Raw genomic sequence first — 25,153 nt, 5'->3', positions numbered from 1 at the left:
AGAATTTGGAAAATGTGTTGCCCCTTTAACGCACACCCATCATCTAAGGCTGGGAACATCATGAAGGCATCAAAGGAATAAGAAGCACAATTCACACTGTGTTTGCCTGACAGAAGATGACTGCTTTCAAAGTAGGTTTTTCCAAACTGTGTCCGAGTGACCCTCGTGTTATTAAACCATTAGAAACAGCATAACAATGCCATGTGCTTATCTATAAAGATGACAAAAAGAAGGAGCATTTCCAGCACTCCTACTACAACCATTTTAAAATACAAACTCAAGTATACAGACTACAATGCACTAATTTTTAACAGGAGGGATTCCTAGGAATTCAGGGGGAAGTTGGGCTTCCTGATCGTGCACAGGAAATGGAGGAGATTTAAATCAAACTAGTTTATTGTTCTCCTGTTGGTGGTCTTGATAACTAAGATGTCTTGACATTGCTGGATAAAATTCATATTACGCTTATGCTCTGTGCTTGTTCATCACCCGACTACTTCAAGGCTCAGTATTCTTGTAAAATATAAAGTGAACATTATGTGACTATTCTAATAATAAAATTACTGTGAAACCAAGTCCTCAAAGGGAAAAGGACATAATGTTTCTACTAGACAAGCCACATACTAAGATGTCATTCAAACATGTCATTAGAAGTGAAAGTTCTAAGCCAGATTAATTCACGAACCAGATAGATATTCCAGGGTAATCTTTAGCATATGGTGTATTAAATCAATCTTGGTAGTCTGTTCCTTCAAACCTGTTTGGTTTGAGGTTTAAAAACATGGAAAAGACCATGCATTAGAAAGCAGGCCAGTTAAAGACTAATAAAACAATAATAGTTATTATAACCATTATGTTAGTTACATGACCAATTCTCTCTGAGGGCAAGGGAGTGTGTGTAGCCTCAAACCACAAAGGGTCACACCCTGTGAATGTATACATATGGTATGTCCCAATGGGGAGACGAAACATTCTCATCCTTGAGCAGTCTCAGTGGTCTGTGCTATGGTAGGAGGTCCTCTTACTTCTTTCCATCCAGAAGGGCTACTGGATATTATTGCAAATAGGAAGGAAATATGTGGCTAACCAAATGTGTATGGTTACTATCCTGCAGACATTCCTATTCTCTATAGCTGGTATCTAATAACTTACTACACTTCCTCCTCCGTATGTATGCTCAGATGCAGAGGCACTGAACTGCACTGCTTCTGAGAATACCCAGTGGCACAACATTGAAAAAGTCTGAAGAACTGAGTAGAAGGTGCTGATGCTGGTAACTCCCAAAGACCCCTGACAGCTTCTCTCCTTAACTGGGTGTGCCACCAGCTGCACTACTGTGAATCCATGCTGTGTCCCATACATTATATTCCTCTAATTGGAGGGGTAATTAGATGACCCTTTCAATTCAGAAAGGTCTAATATGATCTCCAGAGTTTGCCAGCAAGGCTTGAGAAAAGTAGTGGACTGTATGCAATGAATAAAATACCTTGTTCTACAATTCTCTTGAAAATCCACGGATGAATGTGTCATTAAAAAAAAAAATCTCTCATTAATGTAATCCAAGTAAGCTTTATCCTTCTTAAGGATTTCTCAAAAAAATGATATTGGGTACTATAGGGCAAAAGAAAACAAGGCAAGAAGCACCCAGTCACTCCCCCAAGCCAAACAAATAGCAAACCTCAGTGGGCATCTTCCACCTTTGAGATGCAGAGAACAGAAGAAGAAGGGGAATGTGGTTACAGAGAGGTTCCCTTCTGAGAGTTCTAGAGCTTGTATCTCACCCCACATGCACTGCGTTGTTCTAGTGTCAGTTCAGGACAACTGCTGACCACCAGAAAGACATATTATAACATGACACTGAGACGAACGGCAGCAGCCCTCTTCTGAACTGAAAAAGCAGCTTCCTAAGACATCAACACCATGTATGAAAAGACTGTACTGTCTTGCAACTTTTTACCAAGAAAATGTGAAAAATGTGATGTCCATGTGTTAGTGCTTGAACTCCATTCTTAAGGCATTAGTATTGCTTACAGTCATTTTCTACAGAATCGTGTGTAATCTCAAACATGTGTCAGGCTATGTGTTCCCTATTTGCCAATTATTTAATTAGCTCTGTTTGTTCTTTGAGATACAGGCAACGTAATATTTCTTTACTTCCTGCGTTTCAGAATGAGTGAGTATATGCCAAATATTTTCAAAAGTCTGCAGATGTATCCTATTAATCCATACTGTTTGTTAGGGAAGTATCACTAACATCAGAAGAGAAAGCTTCTCTTCTTGTTATACAGACACGCTGCCGTCACTGACTTCTACCACACTCGAAAAATCAAACCAAAGCCTAAGAGAACTTAAGTGTGAAAAAACATGGGCCACTCAGACATCACGCAATACTAAGGCTTATTATGCTTAAATTTTCCTCTGCATTTTCATGTACACAATTGGTGAACATATTATTTTAAAGAAAAACATTCTAGAATGTTCTCCCTTAAAGTAATATCTGTATTTATGCATAATAATAAATGTTTGCTCCTCCAAAATGCTGAATTACCATGTCTACCTATTTCCTGAAAGATTATGCATCTTTTTCTCATTCTGTTAGTGGATTTTGACAAGTGCATCCATTATTGTAAAATAATGTACGAAATAAATTTCTAAAAAGCCCTTTTCTGGGTTCTAGAAATCTCATACTTTTGTTTTTAAATTATAGCTCCTTTATTATTGTCAAGACCCTTAAATAAGGCCCTATGGTTTTTAATAAGTTAAGTCTATTCTCAGCATATAGAAATCACCTATTGCTCCACTCTGGCTAGACCAACAAGTAGATTCTCCTGTTCATCCACAAACTAATGAAGATGACCAGCTAAAACCAAGCAACACTCATTCCCACTGAGAGCTGTGGCTAAGCTGTCTACAGCTCTTGGAGATAACCACCCCATTTCCTGATATGTCCTTTCCAAGTCATAGTGCCTCTTTCTCAAGAGGACTGTTCTGCAAATCAATCAGAAAACCTTTTTTTTTCAAACAGAGCCTAAGTATGTTTTCCTCAACTCAAGGTTCTGCTCCACCTTCATACCTTCCTAAAAAAGAAAATTACTCAAACCACAAGTAGACAGGAAATCTGTCTTGTAAAAGGATGAATGACCGGTCATCCTTCTTTATAACCAGACCTCATGACTGCAGAAAGGGGCTTTCCATTTGTCAAACCACACTGAAGTGAAATATGCTTTTCTCACTCTTTCAGTTCTGCACTGCTTTCTTTCTTCTTGTTTTTCAAATCTGGCAAAACTGCATTGATAGCTAACAAACTTCCCCATGTGACCTCTGTCTGTAGCTCTCCAAGGTCAAACTGATGCAACATATTTGTAGAAGCTTGGTTAGGAAAAGTTAAAAAAAATGGAAACTCTCTCCTCAATTTGCTTCTTAGGATAGCGGAGTGGAGAGACTGCGAGATGGCTCATCTCAAGTGTGAGATATATTATTGAATAAGCAGGGAGGGCATTATTGAGGCAGAAATTATATTTCCAACATTTCAAAACACATCTCTCCTCCTTCATCTAAAACTTTCCTACATAAGTGATTCACGCCACTTCCCCAAATTCTACACACTCTCTAAAGAAAACAACTGCAAAGAGCTAAGCGGACTCAACAGCAGCATTATTCTGTTGAGCAATCTTCTCTCAAACACTGAGTATTCTCCCCACCGACGCTCTGACAGTGACATTCAGGCCAAGCAAGGAGTTAGTTTGAGCTATAACCACAGAAAATGACCACCTGAGAAGTCTGAGGTTTTAATAAGACCCTGGTGCACTACGCTGTGCTGCTCATCTGAACAACAAGGTGTCAAAGCTGGTTCAGAAGCAGGTAGCTATCTCCCCACGAACTCCACCTCTTGCCTCCAGGGGCAGCTGGATGGACATCCAGCCCAGTTCATTCCTCAAAGTAGGAAAGCTGACTGGGGAACCACCTACGGAAAAGACCACAGTGAACATCACAAGAAATGAGAGGATGATGGCTCAGTTCATGGGAGCAGCATTCTTCTTGGACCTTAACTCATTAGTAAATGTCCTTGGTAAAAATAAATTAATTAATTAATTTAAAAAAGCAGCAAATAATTTCTGGCCAACTGACGCCCAGGCATCTCCTCTCTCATAAGTGAACAAATACTTCTTCCCCTCTGAGGGATTCCACAGTGTCACATTCTCCAGGAGATTAACCTCATGTAGTTATTAGCAGTCACCTGAGAGTTTCACATTAACCAGTCCTCGGAAGACAGTGGCACATCATGGATAAGAGCCTAGCACAATGACTGGAATTTTGGGAAGTGCTCAATAACTACCATTAAGAGCTATTCTGCTTTGTAGCTCACTAGTCTCTGATGGCTCATGTTATGACTTTGTTTACCTTTTTGAATATGAGGAACAAGATAGTTTTGGTCTGTTTGAACCCTTGTTCAATCTAATGACTTGCAATGTAGAACATAGCTAAATTTCAGTGTCTTGTGACCAAAAATATGGTTATGCTTAAGCCAGTGATTTTACTTCTGTTTGGTTCATTTGTGTGTTCATTCTGTTATGTGACTAATATTTATTGCCTAATTGCTATTCAGTTATGAAAGGGAAAAAGAGGTCCTTGATGATTAAACCCTGACACCGATTGTCGGTATCAGAATTGGCATTTCTGTGACTCACCCATTATACTGTCTGTCCCATTGGCAGGAGGCGTACAGGAAGAGGTGCTGTAATGGTTTGTGCCACTACGATGGAAAGTGGACATCGGAGGAAGACTGGAATTGATGTCTGCTGAGGAGTGTGATGGATAGCTCTATAGCAAGAAGCAGAAAAAGGTGGCCATATTTAATCATAAGGTATTTACTGAGTTATTTCCAAACACTTTTCTCACAACTCTCTATTTTACAATGGAGACAGCTTTTAGAATTTCAAAATAGCCAAGAATATATCTTGCTTAGATCTGACAGCTTTCATTTTTCAAATAATAAGTTACACAGAAACATAGTTAGCTTGGGTTTGCATCAACTGTGGAGGAATATAATGGCAATGAGGGACATTGAGAAATGATCACAATCTTGAAATCTACAGATTACTGCTTAAAATCATCTCCAGGGTTTCGGCAACATAAAAGACCACTCTACTATTAATTTTTTTGTGTGGCCTATTGATCAAGTGAAAAAGATTCCACTATATAATGAATAAAACAACACTATGATCCATAAGGCTTATATTACATTTCATCCTGATCTTCTTGAAACTAAATGGCAAAGACTAACCAGTCTCAAATCTTCTTCCTCCCAAATTAAATTATTTTTTGAACCCCAGCAACAATAAAATTTAGTAAATAAAAAATTTAAAAAGCACTAATGGTTAAATATCTCTCTTACTCATCAATATGTAACCATTGACTATACCGAATTAAATTAGGACCACATGACTTCTTTTGGTTTGAGTCCTTTCTTTCTATGCTCCACCTATAAGCAATCCTCATATAGCTGGCAATGCAAGAACAACATCTTTACAGAATCACTTGGTTTAAGACTCTGCTTTGAGTTTAATTATTATATTAGTTTTCCAAATAAGCTATGTTTCTTGGGTATGCCACAGTGCCTGTAAGGTGGCAAATTAGTTGCAATCCACCCATCTGGTTGGGAATGAACAGATCACTAAAATGGACATAGTAATTTACAAAAACGTGCTGAGCTATTTTCAAGACAAAAAGCAGCTTCAAAAGTTATTCTCATAGACATTTGAATGTGTTATGTAAAGGCAATGTATTAAAGCTAAAATACACTTTTTCTTCATATGCAATATATTAATGGACTATGAGTCTTTATTATGTCATTATTGGAAATGCTGTTAAAATTGTTTATTTCAAAATTAGAGACTGAATATGATGCTGATAGTCACGAGTATTTAAAACCCAAGCATTTGCTCATGAGGAATGAAACCATAGTCTCTTGAGTGTTGCCCTATTTACTCTGTGAGATCCATCTTGAATTCTACCTCTTTCTTAAGAGTCCCTGACTACCTCCAACTCTTCACCATCTCTTCTCTCTAGGTCCCTAATGCACTTACATTCTGCACTACGCTCTTTAACACTGAATTATATTTTGGCTTTCATTTCTTGCTCTTTCTAATGTATTTTCACCTGTATTGTAAACTCTTTAAAGGAATAGAGCTTATAGTTCTGCATCTCACAACTTGTGGCTAACTACTGAACATATAATTATACTACATGCTCAATGAACAATTGGTTATCAGTTAGAATTAAATAAACAGTGGATTGAAGTATAACTTGAGAGCCAACTAGTCTAAGGAAATGAATCTACGTATTAGAGGTAGGATTTTCAATGACGCACGAATGTTTTTGAAAATATTACCTCTGGATGACCAAAATAGCCCAACTTAAAAGGCTTCAGTAAAAAAGTTGAGATGATGCCTTTAAATCTTTCCAAGTTCCTGAGAATGCCTTTCAAATTTTTAAATTCCATGGACCTCTTTCTTTCTTTGACCCCAAAATTCCTTAGGCCACCTGTTAAACTCGTTTCTACTTGCCACCTAATGAATACGCAAGGTAGTCCATGGAATTTTCTCCAGTGAAAAATATAGTGGGCCCATTCTATAGTACAGCTAATCTGAAAGCTTAGCAGGGATAGAGCTATTTCTGCTATAGAGGTAAACACTATAACAAAATGGAGGAAAAGAAACAGAATGTGGAAAAAAGAACAAAAAAAGAGATGACTAAGTTTAACTTCACTTCTACACAGTCCTATTCCATGTGGAATTTCTGAAGAACAGACGAACTACAAATCAGTCCGAAATGTGCAAAAATCAAAAAAAGAGGAAAAGAATTATAAATATCTAACTAACTATAATAATCAGAAGATGAAACAAAACGGATAATCACATCAGTGAGAATCTTTGGGCCCTTTTAACTTTATGTAAAATGGGCAGTAATTTGGGATTTGACAAAGGGTTAATGCTGAGTTCACAGAATGAAAGGAAAAATTAATCCCTATAGATTATAAAGGGGCAAACCAGTGGAATCCATGTAAATCAGTTATTTTTAGAGACTCATAGAAAATCAGATGCTGAAATAAACTAATGAGATTTATAACTAGATTATTTTACATTAAAAATTATCTTGAAAACTACTGTCATTCAGAGATGTAATAAATACACCACAGAGAATAATGGCTCTGTCAAAGGATTTAGGGATCAACTATAAGAGGTCATCTTAGTCTCTTACTCCAGCTATTACTGTCTTTCCTGCTTGCTACAAAGGACATGAGGAGTATGACAAAGTGTGAGGCTTTACATGCCCACTATTCATTCATTTTAACTTAAGATGCCCAAGAGTAGTGTATTTCGTGTCTATTAACAGAGTAACTGTTGGAAATGCTTCCATTAGTGATATACTGGTTGATAATTCAAAGATTAGAAAAATACAATAACTAGTGCACATAAGTAAGAATAAAATCATGCTTTGGGTTTGAGCAGGATTTCACAACCTTAGCACTACTGATCTTTTGTGCCAGGTAATTCTTTGCTGTGGAGGCTCTCCCGTACATGATGTCATGTTTACCAGCACCCCTAGCCTCTACCCACTGGATTCCAGTAGCATCTAGCCCCTAGTTGTAACAATGAAAATGTCCCCAGACATCGCCAAAAGTTCCCTGAAGGGAAAAACTGCCCTCAGTTGAGAATTACTGAAGTAAGGGTTTATGTTACAAAGAAATAAAAGACAACAGAACTTCCTTTAAAGGAAAATTCCAGACTCCTAGGACTGTTTCGCCCCGTAGTGCAAAGACCATGCCTAAATCATGCCAGACAGTGGGGACTCTATCCTGTTCTTAAAAAGAACCCTGCCAAGTCATTCCAAACGTAAAATCATCTACAACAACCCATTCCAAACTTTAACCGCAAACTCCATTCATCTGAGTGATTTTGTGTGGGTATGTGTAACACAGTAATGATTAGCTGTGGGATTCTGTTGGACAGGCTAAAACTGTAAAGGGGATTTAAAGACTAAACATCGGTAACTTAACAGTCGCTACTGAAATATGTGGATCTTAAGCTTTATAATTACACATTCTGTTATAACATGGCATAAAGTGATGAAGGCAATGATGTTTTTAAAATGTTTTATCTTTAGAGATAATATCAACTTGGACAAATTATACCCCAAATAATCCAGGAACAGCGCTTAGCTTTTTCTTAAACTATCCCTTTGTTCAGTATGGGGCTAGTCAGATGCTAAGAATAAAATTATAAAGAACTACCATTATTTTCAACTGAAAGGACACCAACTGCTACTGTATATTCAAAGTATTGTCAGTGCCAGATTCTTCTAAGTCACTTCAGTAAAAGATTTTCAGATGGTTAAATACTGAAAGTACAACGATAACTAGATATAATAATTCAATAGTTTCACTAACAGTGGGAAAATTCATTAGTATATATTACAAGATAGCTTATTCATGCCTCCTTTAAAACAAAAACTCTACTCTCTGAAATCTGTTAACTGTTCAGATGAAAAATGAAAATCCTGTGTTTCGTGATAGGTAAATGGCATTGCAAATATGGCTTCTGATATAGCCTACTGGGTTACTACTTCAAAATGATCTTTTCTCTCTAGTTGATAATATTGTTTTGGTTCTGTAAAACTTTTTCTAAAAGGGATACAGTTGGTTTCCATTTTGAAATTATACTTTTTGTGCATGGAAGCACATTTTAAAGTTACTTCCCATGCAGTGAACTGGACTAGGATAAAATCAAATCACCTAACTCAAAACTCTTGAGCATGATAGGAGAAGAAAGAAAGAAACACAGAAGGGAAGAAGAATTAATGTCAAATGGGCAACTCTTAAAAGAACTGAAATTCCAACATGCTGGTATAGTGCCTAAAACTTTTATTTGTAATCAAAACTTTCCTTGCTCATAGGACACATACAGTTTTGACCATGCATTCCCAGAGAAGTGGAAAATGACGGTGGAGAAATGAAAATTTTAGCCAAAACGAATTCTAGCATAATATTAGTTGATATAGTTGATATTTCTCTAAGCTTTCACTCTAATATCTCCAAATAGGAGTGGGTGAAGAGAAAATTTGAAAATAAGTCATCTGCTATTTACTGGAAATGTGCTGAAATGTGAGATAGTTTGTGATTTACACATTCAATCTTAGGAGATGATACAAAAAGGCCAATTCCATTTCCACTGTCTGCCTCTCAGGAATGTATAGGCTAATTGACTAGTTAGCATCTCCACCACTAGGACCAACTACATACGGATTTTCAAGGATATCAGAAATCTTAACTTCTGGAATTTTTTTGATTATTGGAGTAGGATATCAGATCCTGTTTCTTACCTGTACTGGTTGAGCAAATGAGAGCAAAGACCACATGAATCCAGAATGACTTCCTTTATCAGAACAGAGAAAGAAACCTAAGTGTAGATATCAGAAGAAGAAAAAGGGGCAAATGCAAGATGAAGAGTAGTGATGTACATATCACCTGGGATCACTGGATTTCCCATATGCTTTCGCATTTGTAGGATTTGAGGTTCACATATTGTTTAAGCTATGCTCTTGCACAAGGGATTCAAATTTCATCTTATCTGCATCCCAAATCTCACTCAAGATCTAGGCTCTTTCCTCCCTTTAATGACAGACTTAAGTTCAACAGTGGATTCTGGGCTGTTGTGATATTTAAGGCTAGAAGAAAGTCAGTTGAGTTGTTTCCTCCAGGATAAAGAGACATACTATGATAGATGAATGTAGGTGATGGACAGAGTGGAAATGTTTAGTAATGAAAGACCTAACATTCTAGAGCCCACCAGTTTTCACCTGGAGTGACGCAAAACACAGTATGAGTGGCAGACTAGGATGGGAATTAAAGTTAAAATACTAAAAAATGGGAATCTGATCTATGTAGAAACCTCATGGTTTCTCTTACTGATGGAAGTCTACAGAAAATATAAACTCCTTCTTTTGGATACATCACAACAGGCAAAAGCTGACATAAGCCAGTCAAGGGGAAATGCAATATGCTCCTCCTGGGTGATGCATATAACCTACTGACCATCACTCTGCCCTCTGCAGTACATCTTTTGAAACTACAGATAGCAGAAAAAAAAAAAAAGGAACCACCGTGTTAAGATTCTACAACTTAAGTATCTATTTATGTACCCAAGGAAGCTGACATTGTGATAAAGAAGGCACAGAGCAAAACACAATAAACAAAAGAACAACGCCAGAGAGAATCCGGAAGGATTTACAAAGGTGATTTGAACCTGTTATGTCTTTGATCACAGAAAGAATACAACTTAAGAATAATGGGTGTGTGCCATTTTTGCACTTATATGCAGAGTCCTTGTGTACAATGCATGGAAAGACATAGGATGAGGTTTAATCAGCTAGCTGTGATATTCCCATTACCGTGTATGTCGGCCTTACCAAACGTTCATGTGGATGCAGGCTACAGTAGCTGCTGGACTGTGGAATATGAGAAGAGTTGCCCAACATTCCTGCATAGCCAGGCTGATTCATCCCACTGGAGGAGCTCCAAGGGTCACTGCTGTGATGGCCATCTGTAAAGGACAAAGAGAACCATGACTTTCTGAGGCATTCAGCCTTGCCTTATAGAATAGGGTTTTTTCATATACTTGAAAATGACGCCTGTTGTGTTATTCATCTTTGTATTGGTTAGCTGATTACATCAGAAGACAGTCATCATTTCTTCCCAAGTGGCTCTATATTGTCAAACAAATATAAACACTTAAAAAAGTTAAAGTGTTCTTGGTAAAAATTCAACTGTAAAAGAACAATAGAGTATATTTCTACCATGAATTATGTCAAGTCAGGAAGGTAATTACTGCTAAAGGAAACATTTCTTAGAAGTCTTCTAACCCTTTTTTCTATGAAAACCACCTAAAAAGTTAAATTGTTCCTAAACTTTGGGGTGAAAAGTACTTGAGAAATTACAAAGTTGATAAATTTTAAAAGCATGTAAAGAAGTATTAATTTTAAAAAATCTCAGATTGAAAATGTTTAATTTCATTTTTAACATATACAATAAATAGAATTAAAGTTGGAATTATAATTATATTATGGCATGTAGAGAAGATGAATCTCAAATATATAGTTCTTAGGATATTTTATTTTTATTTTTTGGTGTATAGATATATAGCTATCTTAAACCTTCAGTAGCAATCCTAAGGGTACAAACATGCCCTACGTGGCTATTATATTACAGATATTTTTGAGAGTCTCTGGATTTTATAAAATGATTTATGAATTATAGAGGTTTAAAATTATATAAAGTATCTTTCAATATGATGTTAACCTTTTGTTAACACCCTTATTAAAAACATCCCTACAGATTTTTTCATTTTCTGCGCCTATTGGCCTACAGGTTATTATTAATGATTGCTATTGTTTAGGTTTGGTTTCCCAAGCCTAAGGGAAAAGATGATCTACATTACTGCTAAATTCATTCATTTTTTCTTTTTTTCAATAGTTTAACAAAAAGTATTGAGTAGTATACGCCAGGCCATCAGCTGGCTGTTAAATGTATAGCAGATATTGCTTCCTTGAAAATAAGATTATTTTCACCATAACATTTTATTTAGTAAAGGCCTATTAAAAAGTTAGGCAATAGAAAAGTTAAATCTGACACTGTATTTCGTGAAGCTCTTTTTCATTGAGTTCTTAAATCCAGAAGTTAGAATTTTGGAACTGGACTCATTTCAGATTGGGGGGAATAGTTTGCAGATTCCTCTCTTTAAGAACCATGCAAGCAAAATCATGTCTGTGATTTTGACAACTTCAGAGTTTTAACTAGAAGATGGAAATTGAAGTTAAAAATAAGAGGCCACAGTAGTGAGTTTACAATATGCCCCAGACAGTTTCTGAATATCTTTCACCTTAATTGCATATTCCTTCAAGTCTTGAATTCTCAGGGCACCAAGCACCCCTCTACTGAAGGGAAGCTGATGTGGGACAGGATCGTGATGCAACTGTTTCTGTGGCCATCATGTGAAAACACATGATTTTTTAAAAGTTATCATTCATGTACTTGAGCTTTAGTCCTTAGATTACAGAGGCTTAAATGTCACCTTAAATTCAAATATGAAGTTCAAGATCACTAACATTTTAAATAGATGGCACATATGACAAATAAATTGAAAACATATATCACTGAACAAGAGTCTCCCGACAATGTGATACACTGGGTGGCAATGCATCTAGGACTGTTAACACAGAGTACTCTGCTTGATGCAGACTTATAAAAATACATATTTTACATAAATTATGCTTTTCACAGTAAATTAATATTTATCACATCCCATGATCTTGGCATAATGTTGTTTTGAAAGAATAGAATTAGATGTGTGCAAATTAATTGTGCTCATCATAAGTGTCGACTCAATTTTTTATTTTTATTTTTTTATTTTTTTTTGCTTTTCGGGTATGCATACGCAGAGAAACCAATTTGTTCCCCATATTTTGTGTGGTCTGCTAGGGGAAGGAGCCTACTGATATAATCTACCTGGCCTCCTCTGCAATGTGCACCCTTCCAGAAAGCCACTTTGCTGGGCAGATAGAAAAAATATATCCTTCCGTCAATGTTTTCAATCGAAATCTGTTTTGAGTGATGGATCCTTGAGTTGCCAATCTCTGTAAGCACCTGTAGGACAGTATCTCCCACTGCTCACAAAACAGGGGACTAATGCTGAGGTAGCTACTGTTTATAACTGAAGGTGATTAGCTTTTTGTCATGGCACAAAACGCACCCAGGTGACATAGCCTGCCGTGTCCCTTTGAGAGTTACACCTAGGACGGGTCACAAAGTTAAAAGACTTTTGACACATGAGCTCTATTATGGATGGAACAAATTCTCTCTATTCCTAACAGAGCCATTCCATCCAATTTTATAGATTTCCATGGAATTTCACATGTGAACTAACAAACTAAAAGAGCTAACACACTGAAGGGAAGGAAGATTAGTATCTTTTAATGAGAATGATTTTGAGTGTGTCCACTATAATCAGGCTGCTTCCCTGGTACTCTTTGCCCCAAATGTGCTCCCCTTCCTGTGACATGGCCCTTCCTAGAGATGCATAAAGAAAGAAACCTCATGGCCCATAGACAAGGTTTATACAAATAAGGTTTTCACACCTGGGCAAAAAGAGTTAACATTTTGCACAAAGGGGTTCTTGGTGAATTCCACATCTAAATTCAGGCATTAACTTGATAACAAGATAATTACATTAGAAAATAAGTGCCACACACATATCAGGATGGAGCCCTTAGGAGCATCCTCCAAGTGGGTTCATTCTTGAAGTAGCTGCTGTCATTTCAAACATCTTGGTCTTTTAAAAAAAAATTATTTATTTATTTATTCATTTATTTATTTACTTATTTTGAGACGGAGTCTCACTCTGTCACCCAGGCTGGAGTGCAGTGGTGCAATCTTGGCTTACTGCAAGCTCTGCCTCCCGGGTTCACGCCATTCTCCTGCCTCAGCCTCCTGAGTAGCTGGGACTACAGGTGCCTGCCACCACGCCTGGCTAATTTTTTGTATTTTTAGTAGAGACGGGGTTTCACCATATTGGCCAGGATGGTCTCGATCTCCTGACCTTGTGATCTGCCCGCCTTGTCCTCCCAAAGTGTTGGGATTATAGGCGTGAGCCACTGCACTCGGCCACATCTTGGTCTTTTTTGAGCAGCAGAAAGGTATACACTGTCAGTAGCAAGACTACAAGCTCAGGGTGGGGGCACACATCCATGTATTTAAACATACTGGACAATTCCATAATTTTCTATATTTGTCTTCTCCCCCAAAAGTTGGGTCTTTTATCCTAAACCAGTTACTATGTTGGGACAGAGCTTTCACCATGTAATACTCCAGTCTGTGGTAGGTTACTTCGTCTTGGACCCTTGCTCTTACCTACAAATTAGTAAGTGGATGAAAATTTTACATAAGGTTATACATTAGGCCAACTTGTTCCCAGTTGGCTAAATCCAGGATGCTCAAAACATACATGGAGCTGAACCACTTCTAAACAAATAGCTACATCGTCTTGGGGATGGTGAAGATGCTGAAATGGTTGGTCATGCGTGGAAGACCATCAGGAGCATCGGCTCTAAGTGAAGCAGATCAATCTAATCTTAACCCATTACTGCTTAAAGGGGTTTAATTGTAAAGAAAGGCTTAGTACAGTTTTAATTAATACATCAATTTTTAAGGAATTCAATTCCTAAGAAGAGCATGACTTCAAAAATTCTACACTTGCCTACTATTCCATTTCTTCTGCCCCATCTGTGACATTAAGTGACCCAGGAAAATGCTATCCAGTGGCCTTTCCCTCAGAAGCAGCAGCATCTTACCTTGCATGAAGAAGGAGCTAGGGAAAGTGCTGGTTGCTGGTTTGGAGGAAGGATAGCCTGGCGAGTCCCTATTGTAGTCGGCAGTGCTTGCTGATGGAGCATAGACCTGAGGAGAAAGAACCAACTGAGTTTTGCTTTTTGCATTGACCACAGCAGCTCAAGCTCCATTCTTACATAAGAAGTAGGCAGAGGTGCTACATTTCTACCCTTTCCAGTTTAAATCTGAACAAACCCTAGAAACAGTGCCCTTTCTGAACACACTAAAACAAACAAAACAAAACGAAACAAAAGCTCGGTGTATTTGTGCGAATAGAAAACAACCAGGTGTGTTATATTCCAGTCGATGTAAACCATGTCTAGTTGTAAATACACTGTATAATGCCCATAGGGTAATCCTGTGAGTCTAAGCACTTCTTTCTTTTTCTTCTAAACACAGATGGCCCATGAGCATGTGAAAAAGATAAAAACAGAAAGACTTGCATCAAACCTCTTTCAAATGGTAGAGTAAAAACTCTACCTTTCAATTAAAATTTTCACTTTTACAGAGAGGAGGTAGGGAGTGGGGAGACAGAGAGAACACAAATGAACTATCCAAACCACAGAAAGTGATAAATATATCTTAGAATATTAAATTCCCATAGTGTCAGCTTTTTGCAGAGATGCATGAAAAAGGCCATTAAAAGCCTGGATCTACATAAGACCACCAACAATCAGCGTGTGCATGGGAAGCGGGAGGAGGGAGCCCTCCTTTTTCATGCTTATTGTATTTGTGTGTACAATAAACTTAAAAAGTGTGCCAAAAACCTAATTTACTTACATTCATTTACTAATACTCATGAGACTTGGGAAACCAATTCTTTATAAAAATAGCCTGTGTATTTTCTTGTTTATGTTTTCTTTAAACAGGACAGCATAGTAGAAAAGCACAAATTCATAAGGTATAGTTTAATTGGTTTTCCCCCTTGCCTTTTCTGCTAAATATAATTTTTTTAATCCCCATTTTCTTTTGCTCTCAAAGTTCCTCTCTCCAGATGGTCAGAAAGACTGAAACACTGTCATCCTCTTGATGAAAATGGATACCTTCCTGCCTCCATTTTGAAACACGCAGCGGCTCACAGAATTGGCAGTGAGCCTACAGTGATATTCACAGGTCACAGTAAAAGGAAAAGAAATTCTCCAATAAAAAGGCAAGTGCAGGGTTACCAAAAAATAACTCTCATTTTTTTTTACAGTGCACATCGAATAAACACCCCGAGAAAAATTATATAATTGCTCTCAGAACACCATGAATCATAAACTAAGCATTAATACAAGGTTTAAGATTTCACAAAGGATAGGTCCACAGAGACAGATGTGGGAAAATATGCATCTACATCCAAACATCAAATAAATGCTACACATGCCCCAAAGTGCCCTTGAAAATTGGGAGGTCCTGGAGCTTTAACAAAACAAAAACAAACCAGAAAAGCCCACTTGCACTTCAGAAAACAGGGATTTTTCTTAAGGCACTAATGGATATAAGTCCTATATTTCACTGGACTTTACTTTGTGATTTTCATCACATTTTAAATGTATAAACAGTGATTTGCTTCTATTTCCAGAGGGCTTACAAAAAGGAAAAAAAAACTTTTTTGAGTATTTTTAAGAAACAAAGAATAAAACTTTGGCTAGGAATCCAAAAACAAACCAACAATCTAAGTTCTGTCAACCACATCTCAGAATTTTCTTGAGAACTATTAACTAACAAAGAGTTTGTGAATTACTACTAAAGGTATTTAGAGAAGGTCTTGAGAATAATCTAACAAGATGAAAGAAACATCACAGGAAAAAGGGAAACTGAAAACTGACAGAATGATTGTAGTGTAACTATAATATATCTACATGCTATTAGCCTGACAGCAATCTGGCCTCAGTATTAACATAAGCTAAGTATACTATGGAATATCCCCAAATTTCAGAAATCAATATATTTATTATAAAACTAAAAAGAATCTCCGACCCATATTATTAAATCATCTTATGTTTTAAAACAATTAAAATCAATTCTTTTCATATATACTTTAATTTTAATTACATATTCTATTACATTATCCTTAAACATATATATCATTATGTCAACACCATTTGATGATACCTAATAAGGTTTATCCTTTTTTTTTTTTCCCAATTTGGATAGAATTACTTGGCATCACTTTTGGAAGATAAGGAAAAATCTTTGGTTAATTTTGGTTATTTACAAGGAGGCTACTTTGACTATGAACTATAATCAAGCTCAAATATCTAAGAGTAGGTCACTTACTCCAAATTCATAAATATTGGCTGCATGGAGAAGAGTATCTATGGGATTGAAATGTTTTTAGGATATATTATACTATGTAACTTCTATTTTTCTGCTGTTTTAGACAATTGAAGACTTTTTAGATAAGATGAAACTCTTTGTTAATAGGCAACGGACCACTGTTTATAGTTTTTTATACAGACAATTTCTACATATTTTATACATTTTCTTTATATCATAATTTACAAATCAGGTACAATGTTATTCATCTTCCATTTAGATACTTCATCATTCTTACCTCAAAAGTTATTTTCAAGGTAAGATCTCTATATTTTTGTTTATATAAATAAATAAATATCACATATAACTATACTTTTTTAAAGAAGGGAACCAACAAATTTTAGTTCAACCTCCCACATTTCAAATAAGAAAACTCAATAATGAAATGCTCACAGAAACATTACTCTTATTTTTCACCATTTGATAGGGTACTTTTTTTTAGAATGGTGGCAGAGACATAGATGGTATTTATGAAAACACCACGATCATAATGTTCACAGTTCAGTTTATCTCTAATGGTTTAATCTTTCATAACCTGGATGACCAGTGAACTGCTTCATTATTTTTACTTCAGTCAACTCTTTTGCCAATTTCTCAATCAAGCTTTCAAAGTATGGGTTTCAATAAGGTATTTAATATTGACATTAAATTCAATAAGAAAAGCTCATACCCATTCAGTTTTTAGTATTATTATTCTAAGTATATAGAAAGTTTAACAACACAATTGTTAAATAAAATAGCTTCATTTAATCAATAGAATAATAACAAACATCCTAGATCTCTTCAAAGAGTTGGAATTATTTTTAATGACTAACACCAGAAAATCAGTCCAATCTAAAATGAAATAAAAATCCCAAATTCTAGTACCATGTACTGGAATGACCTCAATGATGAAATATGAGGAAAATCTAATGAGAAACAATTATCTATCCTTGAATTTTTCTCCAATACGCTTAGATCAAGGTGACTGTTGGCATTCTGATTCCTCCCACAAGAGTAACTAAAGAAGTGTGAAACTTTTGTTGCCAAATTGGAAATGGAAAGACTTGGTGTAACTCATAGGTCACAGCTCTTTTAGTAAACTATCTGTTGAGTAAAAACTTCATGGAAAACTAGTAACACAGTATATTTAATACGCAAAGTTAGCGCCATTATCTCTTCTAATCCTGAATTTAGCAGACAATCATACATATAGAAATCCTGAGTTTAACAAAACTCCCTAGATAACACTGAACCTTGAACTGACAAAAGTAAAAAAAAAAAGTTTTCATTTTACAGATTTAATTTTTTTTTTGGTAATCCGAGAAGTATTACTATAGTACATTAGCTGTTCCATTCAATGTTTCCAGCTATTCTTTCTGCACTCATCAAAGAAAAAGCAATTTAATTTATTCTAAATAAAACCTGTGCCTAACAGAAAAGAACAACAAGCAAGCACAGAAACCAACAAACAAGATGAAACAAAGGTATGCCTCCTACTCTTTTCCTTATGAAGCTCTCATTTTTGCTGATCTTGGCATATCAGTTTCACTTATGGACATTTTAAAGTAATAATGATTACTCATTTGTTTAGGGCCTCTTGTGGAACAACTTTGGTGGCAGGAGTTCCACATACATTATATCTAACCTTTATAATGATCACACAAGGTGGATATTATTAATAGTATCTTTCCTATTTCACAAGGCTGACGTATCATAAGAAGGTCAAGTGTATTGGCCCAAACCAGCTTGGCTCTGATTGTAAATTCCACCATTTATTAACTGGGCAATCTTGGACCAGTTACTTTTAACTCTGGTCTTCAGATTCCTGCCTGTAAAGTGGAAATGGCAATGCCTGCTATGGAAAGTTCTTGTGAGAATTAGATGGTATAATGTGTGTAAAGAAACTAGAATGGAACCTGGCACAGATTAATCATACAAAAAACATCAGACATTAGTGCTGAAGTCTTGCTGCCATTGTCTGTATTATTTGGACAAATGTGACTCAAGAATGTTAAGCTGTCTTTCCAGGTTACACATTTTTCAAGGGGTAAAGCAAGGATGTGAACTGATCATCAAAGTCTATGTTCTTTCCATTAAAAAATAATTCCTTGCTTTTAAAGGGCAAAAAAGGTAAAGAAAACCTATTTTAAGCTATTAACATGAGGCTATACTTGGGTCATAGTTTATAGAAATAGTCTTGTGGTGTCTGATAATGACCTTTTAAGAAAATAAAATGTCGGCCAGGAATGGTGGCTCATGTGTGTAATCCCAGCACTTTGGGAGGTTGAGGTGGGCAGATCACGAGGTCAGGAGTTCAAGACCAGCCTGGCCAACATGGTGAAACCCCATCTCCACTAAAGATACAAAAAATTAGCCAGGTGTGGTGGCATGCACCTGTAATCCCAGCTACTCGGGAGGCTGAGGCAGGAGAATCGCTTGAACCTGGGAGACAGAGGTTGCAGTGAGCCGAGATCGTGCCATTGCACTCCAGCCTGGGCGACAGGGCGAGATTCCGTCTCAAAAAAAAAAGAAAAGAAAAGAAAAAAGAAAATGTCATAATGCATGTTATGGTGAAATCAAGTATTTGTTAAGTAACCTGCTTCCTGAAGGGGAAACCTTAAATCTGAGAGAATAAAGAAAAGTGGCTTCATATCACATCACCATGTGTGGTTGGGTGGTAGCCACCTGATTGTCCAGTAGACCTTTACCACTCCTCCACATTACTACCCCTTGGTGATTCTGCAAGTACCATCTGCATATATACTTCCCAAAGAAAAATCAGTTCAGAATCACTGAAATGTTGTAATTGAGGCTTTCAGACCCTTCAAGAGAGTTACTGTATGTTCCATGGAAAGCAGAAAACAGCAAAGCAGAATTGAGCCACAGATGCCCAAGTATTGGCTGGGCTCATTCAGTGACTCAGGCCTTGGGAGAGTTCACAAATATCCTCAACTGTGACAGTTAAACACTCAAATGCCAAGAGTTTACTGAGTGCCACTGATGTCCACAGAACTACCCATGTACTTTGATGCTTCTCTCAGCATCTACTGGGGAAATATACTTGTAGGTGATTAGTTTACTACTCAAGAAGCTGGGTTGGACCCTCAACTCTTAATATTTTTTGAAGGACATAGGTCTCAGTAAGAAAAATGAATAGTTCCAGTGCAGTGATACATCCATATTCAGAAGAGGTAAGATGGACCCTGTAATTGTCCTATATGACCAAGAAGAAGACATTGCTAACTAATCCATAAAGCAAGGAGAAGATGTACTCAGAAGACACAGCATCAGGACAGTACATATACAGATTTGGCAGGATACTAGAAATCACCTGCCTCTGGAGTCTGACCAATTAGGTTCAAATTCCAGCTCTCACAATTCCTTGCAAGGACATAACAAAGCAATTTATCTCTGAGAACCTCGGTTTTCTTATTTGTCAAATGAACCATTCTTGTGAGGATTAGGGATAATATATGTCAAGCATAATTCTTAATCCGTCATGGGCACTCAATAAATGGGATTATTAATTCTATCTCATAAGAGGTACTCATTGTTTATAATTATTTTTACAAATGGGTCTAGAAAGCTGCTGTCCAATCATTAGTAGCCATTAGTAATATGTAGTTATCTGAATTAAACTCAACCAAAGTTAAATAAAATTAAATGTTCTGTCCCTCAGTAACAGTAGCCATACTTCAAGTTCTCAACAGCACATACAGTCACTGGTTACCATACTGAATATCACCAACAAAGGACTTTCTCATCATCACAAAAAAGTCTACCGGGGAGTCCCAGTGTAGAGTCATGTTCATCCATGAGGAAGGCACTGGGCCATGTTTGCCACTCGCCATCAGGACAGCTATCACAGTAGCCTAGTTCATGTAAGACTTGCTGTTCCTTTAGGCTGGGAAAGCAGGAACTCTTCTGGAGTGCTAGTGGGAGAGGCAAGTTCTAGGTATCCCTGCTACCTGGCATATATATAACTGCTGTGCAATAAATGTTGATTGTAATGAATGGCAGGATACTGAGATCTTAGCTTTATTTATTATATTTAGAGTCCTGCGTACTATTGCATATTTCTTAAAGTCTTTTTTTCTAACCATCTGCCAAAATACTTGCAAGTTGTGCCAAACAACACACCATGGAAGAGTATCTATGACCCCAGGTTTCTGGATATGCAGGAAGTAAAAGGAAGAAACTCTGAATCTGCAATTTAGTCCTTGGCCTCTAGTGTTTTTGACAAAGGAATTACAGTTAGACATGGTGTGATCACTTTTTACGGACAATAAAAGCTGAATATATTTTTAGCTTTTTTTGCTGTAGTTTTTACAATACTAATAATTGTAATTATCAGTATAATTGGCTCGCTCTATTCTATATTCTTTCTTTGTTTTTAGTACTATTTGTCAAAATCTTCTTCTACCTTTTTTTTTTTTTTCCAAACGTTCCTTTGTGTTTCATGTTACTTTCACATCTGCTGCCCTCTGTCTTGCCTCTTGGCGCCATCTTTTTAAAGCTCAAATGAGTTCAACTTCATTTTGTAAAGGAATCAAAGGAAGAGGTGAAAGGACTTACCCCAGGGCCTGGACAGAGCCCAGGCTCCTGACTTCTCTGCCAGTTCTCTTGGCATTCTCCTTCCTAAAGTCTTTCCTAAGTAGCTAACTTAAAGATTCCAATGGGCAGTCAAACGGCATGAGAGATTAGTCAAGAAATGCCAAGAAGTAAGAGTTGTGTAATGCAGTGTAAGGCGTCAAGGCAGTTAATCATACTCAAAGGCACAGGACAGTGCAGGTGAACAGTCCAAGACTGCAAACAACCAAAAACCAAACCAAACCACAGGATTAAAGCTCATTCACCTCACATATTTTCAGTATTAAGTCAAGGGATATTTACTAATGGAGGAGGAAGAATCCTCCTTCACGTCCGAGTGATGGTTAAAGGGCGATCTCCATTATCGCATAAATAGGAAATGTGCTTAGAAATAACACATACACATCTTCAGTATGTTGACAAATAGGAGGGTATTTCTTATAAGCGGAAACATTTCACCGGTATAGGCTGTTAAAATTGTGACACTTTTACTCCATCTAAATCAGTTGGAGTATTTAAAAGAATTAACCAAATAGTTCTAACTGCCCCAAAACAATTCATGGTAAGAAGAGTTTTACTCCTCAAATTCTCTTTATTGGTAGTTTGAAGAAAAAAAAAAGAGTATTTCACAACTATCAAAAAGTGTAAAATGTACCACTTATGTATATGATATTCATATTTTATTTTTACTAACTGAGCAATGACCCATCTTCCCTCTACCAGGATGCACCACAAAAATCTACGAAAAAGAATATATGTATTTCCCCAAAAAGAAATTCTCTGAGCATGTTAATATATTTAGAACACAAATCGCTTCAAGTATACAGCCATATCTATACACCCCATCACAAAAATCATATAATTTTCCCAGCTTCTAAATATCAGCTGAGTCATTATTCATTCATGAGTACATTAAACCTGGGGCTAAATCCTATAAGTAATTTCAGCCAAGAAGTGTTTTTCCCTTCTCATCCACCAAATTTCCTTTCCCGTTTTAGGAAGTCACAAAACGGTAAGAGTTTCAGTCCCCTCCCTTGTTTGTAACCGTCAATCAAATTACAGAACAGAAAAATGTCAAAAGGATCCAGGAGACGGCACCAGGAAGCAGCAGGGACCCGGGCGATCCACAAAGGAGCAGGAGAGGCCTGAGCAGGCAGGGGTGACCAGAACACAGCCCCGCACTCCTCTACCAGTGCACTCAGCCTGCAGCAAGCTCAGCAAAGGCACAGTAAAAAAAGTGAGCCGCGCCGATTTAAGTGTGTGCCTTCTGCATGCAAAGCACGCCAGGGGTTACAAAAACCCTGGCGTTCTTCATGGCTAGGCAGCTCTACCTTGTTCTTTCTTCTCTTCAGTCAAAAATCAACAATATCCTCTTACGTTTTTCATATAGCTGGCTGCAGTATATTTTTCAAATCAAATTTCAAACTCTAAATAAAAATGAGTTGGTAGCCTTTGACATGTATAGAAATTTACAAGGGGGAAAAAACCCTGCTTCAATTAAAACAAAAGAACTTAAGACGGCGCCACTAATAATTAGAAAGAATAATATTACAGATTACATCTGCAGAGTGGCTCATTATTTTGGAAGTATTTTCGGTGAGTTATTACTCCAACTCTGAGGCAGCAAAACTGCCAGGAGAGATGTGAGTGGGCTTACTCTGCTATGATGTCATAGTGATGTTATCACAGCTATAGAACATTTGAGATTTAAGCTATTTTCCAATATTATCCTACTGAATTCCCGCAGCCATCCCAGTGACTGCAGGGATCACCAATGAGAAAAACAGAAGTCATTTTCAGAAAAGAAGTCATTATTTATATCTGTTTACACCTATCAGCTCTATTGCAGCCAAACTGTACATATACTCATTTTGCTTACATACTAACCCTATTGTTTCATTATCATCCCAATTTTATGGCTAAGGGATCTGAGGCACAGAGAGGTTAAGCAACTTGCTTAAACTCACACAGCTAATAAACTGGCAAAACTGAGATTCAAAACCATGTAGTCTTGTTTTGGAGTCTGAGTTTTTAAGTACTACAACCATATCTCCTGATAAGTAAGAATTCTCTCCGCGGTGCTCATGGACTCCTACCAAAACCCAGCTTTGCAGCGTCCTAGGTCCCCTGTACTGCCTGGCCATTTAGCAGCCTAGGGCTGTTTTGCCCATAGAGAAGAACACAAGATCATCTCAGCCAGGGTAGCACAAAGGAGGTTCTTGTGTGTTACTGCAAGAAGCAGGACCATTCATCTGTCTTCCAGACATAAAGTTGAGCTCAGATGCAGTAGGTATTAATATACTTGTTTAATATTACTAGAGATGGAGAGAGGTTAAGTAATCAGCTGAGAATTACACTAGGGTTTAGTGGTGAAACCAGACCCACGACTAAATATCAGCCCACTAAACTGATTAAAAACCACCATATTATTATCTGAACTATTAAAGTGAAGTGTAAATAAAGTCTTGTCTATGTGTACTTGCCTCTGGCTCCAAATACTTCTTTATATTTTTACACCTGCATTTCTCTTGCTCTTGGCAATAACTGAGCAGACACTCTGTATTTCCTATTACTTTCAACGTGGTGTATCAGAGGAGTGCCCACTGCCAACATTATGAGTACCTTGGCCCTAGCTGAGAGTGCCTTAAACTGATTAAGTTACACCTGGCTAAAGATCTCTTGAAACACTTAATTGCTTAAAATTTGGTCCAGGTGAAATCCTGACTTCTTCCTGGTTACACTCCTTACGTTACTTATTCATGTGGGAGTTGGCTTCATTACCAGGCTCAGGGTTGGCACAGATAAAAGACTGCGGATGCTAAGCACATCACAACTCTAATATGTTCTAAACACCTAACTAAGTTGTTTCCAAACTTTTATTTACCAAATGCACTGACGTGCATGTGAAGAAATTCAAGGTAATGTTAAGGAGAACCTGACATATTATTTCAATTAACCATTATTGCTTCTGGTTATCTTAAATCTTAAACAGATGTAACTAAATTATTTATATCTCTGTTTACACCTATCATATCAAATTCATGATTGTCAATTATGTCTAACAGATCATCTCACATCTCAACACTTTCTCCCCCTTTAGGAACCGATTGCTTTTTGTTTTAGATGATGACTACTGCTTCATTAGGAGGTGCTGGAGCATCAGAAGAGGTTTGGTTTTATCTGCCAAAAAATAGCTTTGTGACCTCCGAAAGCACTGTTTTATCAATTAAATGAGGGCAGCACGTTTTCCAGAGGAAAACAAATTCTATGACTCTACAATAAAGCAGAAATTAATTTTAGGTTTACTCCAATGTTGATTGTTATTTCTTCTATACCCTATTGTATACTAAGAAGGCCTGCTAAGGATAGCCAGTTGCAGAAACGATAACGTAAAAAGAGCATCACCAAAAAAAAAAAAAAAAAAAGTGCAGGTGTGCTTGGGCATATGTGTGTGTGCATGTAATGCCTGGCACAGAATAGGCTCAAAACTTTACTAAGTGCATGCATGCATAAATGAATAAACACACCACACACAGGATACACGTCAAACTAAGAATAACATCATCACATAGAGAAAGATAAACATTCATTGGTTCTGCCAAAATATATTTTAGTGCATTCCACTTCTCTGACGTGTTTAGGGCCGAGCTTTCTTTAGGACATGGAATTACCTATAATGGTCCTAAAGATTTCAAGAGCACCATTCCCCACCCTTTTCCCTTTGAATTCTAGTCCACAGGTTGATGCCTGAAGCCTAAAGCTGACATCCTTAAGAAAGGACTTAAGCTCAAATAAGTTTAGATGCGATCGGAGTGAACAAGTTAATTTCATTGCTGCAGA

The 25,153-nt window shown here is 37.0% G+C and overlaps 1 protein-coding gene across 38 annotated transcripts in view; it reads right to left on the bottom strand.

The window, feature by feature from the left end:
- The window catches only part of TCF4 (transcription factor 4), a 366,421-nt gene that overhangs the window by 41,695 nt on the left and 299,573 nt on the right, over positions 1-25,153 (bottom strand). For 37 of the 38 annotated variants that reach the window (XM_030810368.1, XM_030810386.1, XM_030810379.1 and 34 more), the window contains 3 exons: positions 14,404-14,509; positions 10,468-10,601; positions 4,689-4,821 (listed from right to left, as the gene is read on the bottom strand). In XM_030810368.1, the coding sequence (XP_030666228.1) occupies positions 4,689-4,821; positions 10,468-10,601; positions 14,404-14,509 (373 nt within the window). Of the gene's footprint in view, positions 1-4,688; positions 4,822-10,467; positions 10,602-14,403; positions 14,510-16,240; positions 16,247-23,293; positions 23,299-25,153 lie in introns of those variants that run through there. The other variant, XM_030810395.1, reaches the window with a different exon arrangement.

The sequence above is a fragment of the Nomascus leucogenys genome, chromosome 4, assembly GCF_006542625.1.
Source record: "Nomascus leucogenys isolate Asia chromosome 4, Asia_NLE_v1, whole genome shotgun sequence".
NCBI lineage: Eukaryota > Metazoa > Chordata > Mammalia > Primates > Hylobatidae > Nomascus > Nomascus leucogenys.
The sequence above is the reverse complement of the archived record's forward strand: the minus strand, read 5'-3'. Positions and strand labels throughout refer to the sequence as shown.